This window comes from Vombatus ursinus, unplaced genomic scaffold (genome assembly GCF_900497805.2).
Source record: "Vombatus ursinus unplaced genomic scaffold, bare-nosed wombat genome assembly UNPS02007284.1, whole genome shotgun sequence".
Classification (NCBI taxonomy): domain Eukaryota; kingdom Metazoa; phylum Chordata; class Mammalia; order Diprotodontia; family Vombatidae; genus Vombatus; species Vombatus ursinus.
In genome coordinates, this window is record NW_020947062.1 from 11,800,481 (window position 1) to 11,813,078 (window position 12,598).

General features: G+C 36.4%; 1 protein-coding gene across 5 annotated transcripts in view; it reads left to right on the top strand.

Moving 5' to 3' along the window:
- The window catches only part of MARK3 (microtubule affinity regulating kinase 3), a 124,607-nt gene that overhangs the window by 40,192 nt on the left and 71,817 nt on the right, over nt 1-12,598 (top strand). For all 5 annotated transcript variants that reach the window (XM_027849025.1, XM_027849021.1, XM_027849023.1 and 2 more), the window contains exon 3: nt 3,423-3,476. In XM_027849025.1, the coding sequence (XP_027704826.1) occupies nt 3,423-3,476 (54 nt within the window). The remainder of the gene's footprint in view (nt 1-3,422; nt 3,477-12,598) is intronic.

Here is a 12,598-nt window from a genome sequence, read left to right on the forward strand (position 1 = left end):
TTGCATTAGTCCAGGAGTGAAATGAGCAGGACCTGTTTGATGTTGGTGGCTTTGGAGGAGGTATGTACAAGCAATGTTGTGAATTTGAATATGTGGGGTCAGTATGAAGGAGGAGTTGAGGATGATATGGAGGTTGCAAACCTGAGTTACTGAGAAGATAGATGGTAGTGCTGCCCTCAACAGTAATAGAGAAGCTGGAAAGCGGGGGCAGGAGGTGGGGAGTGAGTTTTATTTTAGACCTATTGAGTTTAAGATGTCTATGAGATATCTAGTTTGAGGTGTCACATAGGCAGTTGGAGATTTGAAAGTAGAAGTCAAGAGACAGGTTAAGACTGAATAAATAGATCTAAAAACCATCTATGTCGAGATGATCATTGAACCCATGGGAATTAATGAGGTTACCGTGTGAGATAGTCTAGAAGGAAAAGAGAAGATAGCTCAGGATAGAGCCTTAGGAACATACCCATGGATTAGTGGCATGACTTAGAGGAAAAAGCAGCAAAAGACTGAGAATAAGCAGTCAGACAAGTAGGAGAACCAGAATAAAGCAGTGGAACAAAATCCTAGACAGGAGAGAGTATCCAGCAGAGAAGTGTGTTTAACAGTGTCAGAGACGGCAGAAAGGTCAAGAAGGATGAAGATTGAGAAAAGGCCACTAAGTTTGGCAACTAAGAGGTCATTTGTAACTTCAGAGACAGTAGTTTCAGATGAAGGATGTGGTCAGAACTACAGAAGGTTTAGAAGAGAGTAAGAGAATAGGAAGTAGAGGTACCAATTGTAGACAGCTTTCTCAGGAAATTTAGTCATTTGGGGGAGGAAATAGAGAACTAGTGAGAATGAATGGATCATTAGGGGTGTGTGTGTGTGTGTGTGTGTGTGTGTGTGTGTGTTTAGTCAGTAGGGAAGTAGCCATTGGATAGTAAGAAATTGAAGTTAGGGAGAGTGAAGCAGTTAATGGATAGAATGGGAATAAGGGTATGTGTCATGGAGGCTTTTGGATGGTTTGGTTGGTCCGCTGCTTGGTCTTGACCTATGTTACTTTAGTTTCTGTGTTGATCTTTGCCTCCTAGGTTAGACTCTTACTGACCTTCTGAGGTTCATTTCCCTGGGTCTTCAGGCCTTTCTTTGTTGACTCAATAGAGTATACTATGGTGGGCATCTTTGTTTCCAGTTCTTTGCTACCACAAAAAGTACTGCTAAGAATATTTTGGTACGTATGGAGCCTATTTATCAGTGACTTCCTTGAGGTATATGCCAACAGTGACATCTCTGGGTCAAAACATATGGACATTTTAGTTACTTTATTTCCATAATTCCAAATTGATTTCTATAATGGTTGTACTATTTCAGAGTTTCACTAACATTGCATTAGTTTCTCTGTCTTTCTACAATTCCCCAACGTGGACTGTTTCTGGTCTTTTGATATATTGCCAATTTGCTGGCTACGAGATGAAACCCCCTTTTTTCTTCTGCAGTGATGGTTGTAGAGTGGGAGAAGAGAGTGCATAGGGTGGTAAGAATCATACAACTTTTAGATGAGTTATAAACATTAATTTAGCTGTTCTCTTAAATGTTAGATCTTTGTTCATTGGGTATATTATTGGAGGAACTGAATTTTACCAATTTTGAGATTCTTGTTATAAATGAAACTAGAAGACAGAAGAATGCTGTGTAAATGAAATGGCTTTTACCTCCTTGGAGAGGCAGATGAAAAGAGTTGGAGTGGGTTTTATAGTGCTTCCAAAGTCTTCAAGTATCACTGTTTTGGTAGCACTACTATTAATGATTCAAACTGGGAAGTGAGTATTTTAGATAAGTTCAAATTCATTTGGGTGATTGGTTCCTTGGATGTTTGTCTGATTCTCAGTCATGCCTGTCAGTACTTCTCTTTTTTACCTCAATACTGCTGAAATGCCTGGGGGGAAAAAGAATCATCAATCCATGGAGTCATCTTGTTTTGCAGTACTCAGAACTATATGCAAAAAATGAAAATATTTGTAGCTTATGTGCCAACATCTTTTTTGCAGAAGTTGAAGTTATAGAGAAATTCTATGAAAACTCAACAAGACCTTGCATATTAAATCAAAGTATACTTTTTGACTTCATGACTTCAGTGTTAGAATGGAAATTGAAAAGAACATTGAAAAATGTTGGAATGGCTGATATGGAAATATGTTTTGCATGATTTCACATATATAATTGCTTGCCTTCTCAATGGATGGTGGTGGACTAAAGGAAGGGAGAATTCTGAAATCAATTTTTTTTTTTAAATGAACACTAAAAATAATTAATAAAATATTTTTATGAAAGGAAAATGTTATTCAGAATAAGGAATGAGAGACCAAAGTCTTGTACAATACACAGAAGCCTCATTGCCAATATACCACAAATATTTTCTTAAAAAAATTAGAAAATGCTGGACATGGGAGCACTGAATAACCTCACAAAAGTTAAATTGATTTTATTTTAATAGGTGTGAAAGTGATTCTTTACGGATGTGTGAGTCATTCTTGAATCATCTGTCTATGTATTGTCAGATCATAAACTTGTTAGGACAAGAACTAAAATCAATACAAAACTAAAACAAAGAATGAAAAATAGAGAAAGATAGGATTTTCAATTTTAATAACTCTATACCTATGTCCATGAGTTACTGATGCTGAAAGGTGGGGAATTAGACGAAGGAAAAGATCCTGATTATAATAATTCCATGGACAAATTCAACTAATATAAATAAATTAGCATAATGAGGGTACTGAAAGAGTGTTAAGACTAAATCAGTGAATATTTTATTTAATTGCCAAGAATAAAGCTGTAGCACCCAGGGGCACACTGTTGTAGAATATGAACTAATTTGTAAACTCCTGAAGGAGCATGGTGAAATATTAGGTACAGTATCCCTTCATAAAATAGCTAGATTCAATGGAGAGAAAAAAAATTAATGAAAGCTTGGCAAGAGGCCCAACTGAGCAGAATTCTTAATTGGAATTTGTGAATGAAAGTTTTCCCTACTTAATGTGTGTATGGAAGAGATTTAGAGTAGCATAATGGAAAATGAATCTTGGAGTTAGGGTGACATAGTTTCATATCTCTTTTCTGATATTAGTATATGATGTTTAAGATATTTGTCCTATAAATATATCTCTTCTTATTGTATGAAATGTAAATGAATATTTTTTGTTAAAACTATCCTAAACATTAATTTCCACAGAAGCATGTTTTTGTTTTGATTAAAAAACAACACTGTCACAAATGAGAGTCATTGTTAGCAGAGTTTGGTACTATATAGTTCCTTGAATTTTTGCTTATTCCTTTTTGGGAATAAGCATTTTTAGAATTTTTTTAACCATGCTACTTAACTAACGTCTATGCTTTTAAAGCACAAATTCTTAAAATCTATAATTTTTCTTTTTTCCCACTAGGTTGCAATAAAAATAATTGATAAGACTCAATTGAATCCAACAAGTCTACAGAAGGTAAGGCTGTTTATCGTGTGAACATTATTGGAAAAAATAATTATAGTTTTTAACCATCATTCTTTTCCCATTCTATTTCTTAAATTCTTTAATATTTATTCACTTCATAGTTAGTGTAACACAGCTATTTTCTCCCCAAAGTACTTTGATAGCATGAAATATCTGTGTGAGAAATTCCTTAAATCTATTAAAATTTCAATCTTTTAAAAGTTGCAAAGGCCAAAAAGTTAATCATTTGGTAGCCAGCTTTCTATGATGAACCTCACTGTGCTTAGTTAAGCAAGTCTTCTGAGGCATACATAGCTGAGTCCATATTTGAAGCTCATAAAATTGGTAGAACTTAGCAGAAGACCTATCCTTCTAGTTCCAAAAGTCATTAGCTCATCATGGTGCATTATTGACATAGGACTTTATTACAACTTCATTATTACCCTACATGAAGAAGTTTTCTAATAGAGATGATTGTGTAAAAAGTGTCTGTTGGGCTCGAAGCTGAAGCTTTTAATTACCTTAGGCATATAATTTAGAAAATACTGAAATCTACTAGAAATTTGAATAATGTTTATAGGCCACTTTTACTGAGAAAGGCAATAAAAATCCAAAGAATAAAAATGAAGAGGCACCATTGAGAACAATGGAAAGGGTTTTGGATTTAGAATCTGAGGACTTTGGTGCAGACCTTGGCTCTGTTGTACTATCCATGTGACTTTGTACAAGTTTCTTACTCTCTTTGGGCCTTAGGTTCCTCATTCGTAAAGTGAGAGAATCGGACTAGATAGTTTCTAAGCCCCTTCCTGCTCTAAATCTGATCCTATAAGTTTACGTGAGCAGTTTTATTCACATGTATATACGGAAGGATCTAAGATTGAGACTCTTTCAAAAAATACAAACCATTTAGCATTACTGTCTTCAAGTTGTTAGACCATGTTCCAGGAAAGAATGGCAATGAATGAAAATTAAGAGATCTAACTTTTGTAACCTTTTCCTATTTTAATAATCCCAGCTATATGCTGCTGAACCAGAATGGTTCAATGAGCAAAGGAATGATAGAGGTCAGTGCATTTTTAAAAGTCTCATTGGTCTGCTTAGTGTTTTTGGGTAGTGCTCTTATCAACCTTGGAACTGTGACTGGGACCCCTGCTTCCTTGTGTTTGACATAAGAGCTCCTCTCTGCCCTGGAACTGTGATCCAGAACTGCATATGGACAATAGAATTGCCAGTCTGTGCCAGCAGAGGGTCCCCTGTAATTTCTTTCTGACCAGTTGTCCAACCCCCTTACCTAGTCTCTGGGCTGAGAATTCCTGAAGCTGCCACTGTTGCTGCTGCCATGTGTGTAGGCCCCAGGCAGATTTCCCCTGCTGCCGACCTCTTAAGTTTTTTTAGGCTGGAAAAATGTCTAATCCTGACCTTTGTTGGCTTTGCTGCTTCAAAATTTGATTTGAGGCATTATTTTAAACTTGTTTGGAGGAGAATATTGAGAGAGTTCAGCTGGGCCGCCTCTGATCCCATCTTGGCCACCCTCAGCCTTGAGGGTTTTTGTGTTTTGAGGAAAGAGCCAGTAACTGATAAGATTGAAGTGGAAAGATACTAAGGAAATGATCTCTGGAGCTCCTGGAGGATATGGGAGGGGGTTGGAACTGAGCATATAAGTAAGAAAGTTTATCTTAGTAAGGAAATGGGTTCTCTACCTAGAACAGGTAGAGAAGTTTTGAGGTATATTTTAAAGGGAGAATTGATGAATGACTTGGATTCCAAACCCAAATCCTGATTCTGAAATATCTTTTGATTAGTGTCTTTGGTGCATCTGAAAATAATAGTTAATTAAAAATGTCAGTCTTGCCAAATGGCTTATGTTACAGCATTTTCCTGGTTTGGTTTTTTTTTTTTTTTTTTTTTGTGGTTGTGTGTGTAGTAAAAGATAACTTCTCTGAATTACATTTCCAGTTTGATACATAATAAGACTTAAACTTCAGATGTCACAGGGCCTTGTTAAATTATTTTATTGGTTTTTATCCTGTCTTTGAGAAGCAAGTGATAGTTCAGTTGACTTTTTTTTCTTTTTGATGAGGTAATTGGGGTTAAGTGACTTGTCCAGGGTCACACAGTGTCAAGTGTCTGAGGCTGGATTTGAACTCAGGTCCTCCTGACTCCAAGGCCGTAGCTCTGTCAACTGCACCACCTAGCTGTCCCCAATTCAGTTCACTTTTGAGGAGTTAATTAAGCTATCCCAAGCGTGACCCTGAAGAAGAGATGAGAAAATGTGTTGAAGTGGTAGGAGAGTATGGGTATGAAACATTACATGTACCTTCAGACTTATTTGAAGTATTGGTAAGTTTTGCAGAATTGCTTTTTTTCCTTTTTCTTCTTTTAAAAAAAATTTTGTTAAAAAATGATAGAGGAGATAGAGCTAGACTTAGTCAGGAAAACCTGTGTTCAAATCCTACCCAAGTCACTTAATTGTTTCAATGCACCCTAGGGAACTCTCTAAAATTGTAGGCTATAGAGAAGATGGTGATTTGCATTGTAATTTCCTCACTCACAACTCCAAATATATATGAGATCAGAGGTCTGATCCCTCCACAAAAATAAAACAAAGTATGGTTCTCCAGGTAGATGTAGAGGGGTACACACCCATATATCATATGTTAAGATTATGTAGAAACAATATCTATAAGAATGAAAAACTTAAGTGAGTTTTACACTTTAGGATTCTAGGTGATATTTAGTGTAAATGAAGAGGCATAATGAGGAGAGAGCTGACCCTGGAGTAGAGATGATAGGGTGTCCAAGTCTTTTTTCTGACAGAGACTGACTGCGTGACCCTGGACAAGTTACTTAATGGGCAAGTCACTCAACTTCTTAGTCTCTAGGCAGCTCTTTAAGATTACATATCAGGGGCAGCTAGGTGGCGCAGTGGACAGAGCTACGGCCTTGGAGTCAGGAGGACCTGAGTTCAATTGTGGCCTCAGACCAAACACTTGACACAAACACTAGTTGTGTGACCCTGGGCAAGTCACTTAACCCCAACTGCCTTAAAAAAAAAAATTACATATCAGAACCTCATATCTATTAGATTGGCTAATGGCACAGAAAAGGTAAATGACAAATGTTGGAGAGGAGGTGGGAAAAAAGAGACACTAATACACTGTTGGTGGAGTTGTGAACTGATTCAGCCATTCTGTAGAGCAATTTGGAACTGTGCCCAAAGAGCTATAAAACCTTTTGACTTAGCAATACCACTACTAGGTCTGTATCCTAAAAGAGATTAAAAAAAAACCAAAGGAAAAGAAGCTATATGTACAAAAATATTTATAGCACTTCATTTCTGGGGGCAAAGAATTGAGGGGATGCCCATCAATTGGGGAATGGCTGAACAACTTGTGGTATGTGATTATGATGGAATACTATCATTCTGTAAGAAATGATGAGCAGGATGCTCTCAGAAAAACCTGGAAAGACTTGTATGGGCTGATGCAAAGTGAAATGTCATTGTATATAAAGTAACAGCAATATTGTAAGATGATCAGCTGTGAATGACTTAGCTATTCCCAGCAATACAACAATCCAAGACAGCTCTGAAGGACTTATGATGAAAAATGCTATCCATCCCCAGAGAAAGAACTGATGGTGTCTGAATACAAATTGAAACATGTTTTTTTAAACTTTTAAACTTTCTTTATTTTTTTGAGGGTTTTTTTTGTCTGTTTTCTTTCATACCATGACTATTGTGGATATGTTTTGCATGACTACACATGTATAACCTATATTGAACTGCTTGCCTTCTCAATGAGAAGAGGGTGGAGAAAGAGCAAGGGAGAGAATTTGGAACTCAGAAGTTTTATAAGTGAATGTTAAAAATTGTTTTTATGTGTAACTGGGGGAAAATAAATTTTTTTTAAAAAAGATTCATATCAGAGCTACCCAGAAAGGCAGCCCATGACCTAACTTGCTTCTGCTACTGCCAGGGAATTCTCTGCTGCCACTTGAGATTCCGTCCCTAGGAAGGAGACAAGAAAATGTGTGAGGATTGCAGCACTGCTGACAAGGAACATCAAAATGTAGAAGAGCAAAAAGTTCAAGAGCCTGGAAGCACCCAGTGACAGTGGCACCAGCATGATATCATTGAACATTCTTTCCAAAGACCAGATATCTTGAGTGGCAAAAATGTTAGCAGACGAGTTTGGAACTTTGTCCAACATAAAATCTTCTGTAAACCATTTTTCAGTTCTGGGAATCATAATATCTATACAGCAAAGACTCCATTTCTATCAAATGGTCTGGTTGTTTACTGTGGAACAGGTTTGCCAAAATAAGGAAAGAAAAAGAAAGTATTGATTTTGAACCTTTCAAACTGATCTCACTTTACAGCCAAAAGGATGGAAAAGGAACATGAGCTGATAAGAATATATCACAGCTTTAATGCTTCACTAAAAACCATGCGAAATTTGTTGCACTATTGGAAATTTTTACAGACAAGTCACAAGGGAGGATCTGTTTGTGAAAACTCCATCTCTTGTGGAATTGCATATATTTTGTGGTACCCAGTGGATTTCCAGTTAATAGTATAGTATACCAAGGGGGAGATGATAAATTTTTTGCCCTTGATGACTTCTCAGTAGCATACCTACATCCAGCAAAACATGCCTCATCTTCCAGCATCTAACCCAAGGAGCAAATGTAAGATGAAACCAAAAAAGATCTCTGCCTTATCATTGGAACATTTACAGATCTTATATTTATCCTTCATTCTTGAAGAGGACCATGACATCAAGCAGATGATGACGTGACTTGTAGCTGCCTCACTTTCTCCTCCAGAGCCGTCAGCGTCCATTGGCCAGATATTCATCAAGAGGACTGGAGATAGGCCAGCTCTTGATCCATTAGTATTGGATATTGAAAACAAAACAACCCCAAAACACCCCCAGCTCCACACTTTGATTTGCTTCAGCATAGCAGCAAAAAACCAAATTCCTAAATACAAATTTGGAAAAGAATCACAGTTTTTCCTTTTACTCATTGGTGAAATTGATTGCTCTTTCATTAAAAATATATATATATGTATGTATGTATAAATATAAATAGGAACAAAAATTCTTTAATTGTTGTTTTTGACAAGTGAATAGTAGTAAAAATCATACTGGTTTATTCTTATTTTTCAGTGGCTGCGTTTTGTGTTGACTCATTTGCATGCCATACTCAGCTTAGACTGCTTAAGAAGAAAAAAAAAATATATATATATATATATAAAAACGAAAGAATTTGGAACCCCCCCCCCCCCCCCCCAGAAAAAATAGCAAAACCACAGTTCAAGAGAATCTGCTTTGGTAAATGCCCTCATCAGGAGCTCCCTCTATGTTGATGAAATTACATGTCCAGTATAATACTTTCTTAAAATTGGATGATTAACTTTTTTTTTTTTTGTTCTGCCAAGTTGAGTAACAGTTTTGGTCAGATTTCTTACTAGTTCCTTTCTAATTTTGTGCCTACTTTGGATTTGGTGTGTTAGATCTTAAAGGCATTAGATTTAAAAGAGGCTTGTTTTAGTAAATATTAAGAGAGGAAAGACTTACATCACTTGTTACTATTTATTTAAACTTTGTAAGAAAAAAAGTAAAATTGAAACAGTGCTTCTTTATAGGAACCTCCATTTGTGTCTAAAGTCTTAGTTATAAGTAAATTTACTTGAGTTAGAATAGGTTATGGGTGCAGAATGCTTTTCTATTTGCAACTTTACTATTGATTTGTTATCCTAGAAAAATCTCCAAGGAGCTATGTATTTAAATGGGTAACAGTCAAATAGACGCACTTGAGGATTTCTGAAAACCTAGTTCTTCCTCAGCTATTTCTCCATGGAAAAATTAGATGGGATCTAAAATTAGTTCTCCTCCTGTTTGTCTTTGGATCATTGTGTACATCGTGATCATTATTGAAATGATGCTCCAGTGTGTGATTTATTTAGGCTTATAAATAGAGAAAAACATTTGGCCATTTCACTGCTTATACATTTCCATCAGAAAGTATGGAAAAAATAGTAAAAACTAATCTTCATTATTTTTTAGCTTCTTAAAGATTTTGAAGGGGGAAAAAGTTAAAAATGAACAGCCAAAATTAGGTATGAAGGTTTAGGAATTTCAGGTTATACATGTTACCCTTATCTCCTATTCTCACAGTCCAGTAATCTGTCATCTGTCACCTTAGTTGTCTGCTAACTTTACCCAGCTGGAATATAGCCAGGAACCTGCAGAGAAGCAAATCAACCTGAGTAACCAAGGTAGATGTGACAGATTCCCTATGGAAGTTCATGTATTTTACTCATCAGGGAGCCACTCAGGACCTTTTCTGAACCTAATACTCTTTATATAGAATTCTCACAAATTTTATTAATCTGGTTTCCGGGCTTCCAATAAATTAGAAGTGGGGGAAAAGAGGTTGTTACGAGTAGGGATGCATGCAATTGTTAGAAATGGCAGCTGATAGCCTAACATAGAGGGGAGAGGCAAGAAAACTAAAAAGAAGGCAAAACCACTCAAAAAACACAACATTCTGGGGCCTTTTAATGTAATTGCCATCCAGTACTTGAAGTTAGCTATCATATTCCCCTCTCATCCAATGTTAATATTCTTAGTTCCTTCAACTAATCTTCATGTGACATGGACTCAGAGCCTTTTGCCACCATGTTTGCTCTCTTCTAATTGAAAATGAAAAGTAGTAATTTTTTTAACATTCATTTTTTGAATTCCAGATTCTCTCCCTCCAGCCCCTTCCCCACCCCATTCATTGAGAAGGCAAGCAACTTGATACCCATTATACATATGAAGTGATGCAGAACATGTTGCTATGTTAGCCATATTGTGCACCGCTGCCCCCAAGCAAGAAAAATAAAGTGGGAGAAAAAAAATACTTCATTCAGCACTCTTGAGTTTGTCAGTTCTCTCTCTCTGTAGAGGATGGATAATATTTTCCATCATGAGTCCTTTGGATTTTTTTTTGGCTAGGCAGTGGGGTTGAATGACTTGCCCAAGGTCACACAGCTAGTAAGTGTCAAGTGTCTGAGGCTGTATTTGAACTCAGGTCTTCCTGACTCCAGGGTCCATGCTGTATCTACTGTACCACCTAGCTGCCCCTCCTTTGGAATTTTTGTGGTTCATTGTAATGATGAGAGTAGCTAAGTCTTTCACAGTTGATCATTGTACAGTACTGCTGTTACTATGTACAATGTTCTCCTTGTTCTGCTCACTTCACTTTATAACAGTTCATTTAAGTTTTCCCAGGTTTTTCTGTAACCACCTCCTTCATCTCATAGCAAAATGAAAGAGCACCGACCCTAGAGTCAAGAAGACCCAAGTTCAAATCCAGCCTCAGACACATAACACTCACTAGCTCAGTGGCTCTGAGCAAATCACTTAACCCCAATTGCCTCACCAAAAAAAAAAAAAATTTATCCCATCACAATCATCTTTCACAACTTGTTCAGCCATTTCCTAATTGATGGGTCATCTCCTCCATTTCCAGTTCTTTGCCAGTACGAAAAGAGTTGCTATAAATATTTTTGTACATATAGATCCTTTTTCTTTTTTTCTGATGATTTTGTGATTCAGACCTAGTAGTGGTATTGCTGGGTCAAATAGTTTGCAGTTTTGTAGCCCTTAGGGCGTAGTTCCAAATAGTTCTACAGAATGGTTGGACCATTCACAACTCCACGATAGTGTATTACTGTATGTATTTTTTCACATCACCTCCAGCATTTTCATTTTCTCTGAGGGGTAATTTTTAGTAAACGTAGAGAATATTTTTAAAAATTTGAAACTGCTATTTTAAATTATACAACAAGAAACTGAAAATTTAGAGAAAATAGATGAATATTTGCTCCTCAAAGCTGTAAAAACTTAATATAAATACTTGTTGACTAGCAGATTTGATCATCTAAATAACCTACCAGTACACATAAAGAATTTCTATGGTAAAAACAATTTTCAAAGAAATAAAAGATGACCTGAGTAAGTAGAAAATTCATTATTTTTAGTTAAGGAGGCTAATACAGTAAAAACATTGATAATCTATTAATCTACAAATTTACTATTATACCAATAAAATACTGTGGGGAAGGGGGTGGGTATGGCAATACTTTTTGAGATTGGACAGAATAATTGGTATTCTTTAAAAGTTAAGAGGAATTGAGGAAGGCCTGTAGCAAATTCATGGGAAGATATAAACAAGAGTTCATAGGATAGGCAGGTGAGATTGAGCTATAATTTAACCTGCTTTGTGTCACTTGCTTAGGGCAGGACCATATTTGTATTAAAAATGGAGTTGGTTAAAATGCCTTCTGTCTGTTAAGAATAATTCTGGTTATTGTTTGAATGTGGTCCACGGTTCCTCATATCACATGTGCACGAGCTCGCATGCGAGCACACACACGCGTGCGCGCACGTCTGATCATCTAGAGCTAGCTCAATTACTTTGACAGTGAATTATGTCATGAATTTTTCCTGGCTTGATCCAGTAATTAATGATTTACTGATTTGTTGGTCTTTTAAAATGTTTATTAAAATTGTGTTGATATCTTTTCTTCATGTGTCTCTCGCCTTCCTCTACCCAGAGAACCATTTCTTGTTACAAAGAATAAAACCAAGCAGTAGAGAAAGGAAAAACCAGTTCAGCATAAGCTAACCCTCACCCCACCTGAATGTGACAGTGTATGAAGTGCTCCATGCTGTCTCCCTCTTCTGCAAAGAAGGGAGGGGTACATCTTTTCTTGTTTGTTTAGAAATTTTAAATTTGGTTATTAGAGTTTCTTTGGTTTTTGTTATTTTTCAAAAACAAAAAACCAGTTCTCAAGTTTCACAAAATCACTCATATAGTTCAAATTTCTCTCTTCTCAAATTTTAAGGCTGTGTCTTTCTGTCATCTTTTTTAGTTCTAAGAGACCAGGAAAATTAGGCCTAGCCTTAGCAGTTGCTCTAATTAATGGTGACAGATACTTTTTAATGGCATATATACCATCACACTCTCAGATTATCACTTGTCTGCAATCCTTTTCCAAACCCTCTTAAGTTGTTGACTCGGGAACAATGGAAGGGCCACTTCTGAGTAGTTCTCAGCCCTTTTTAACTTTAATCAGT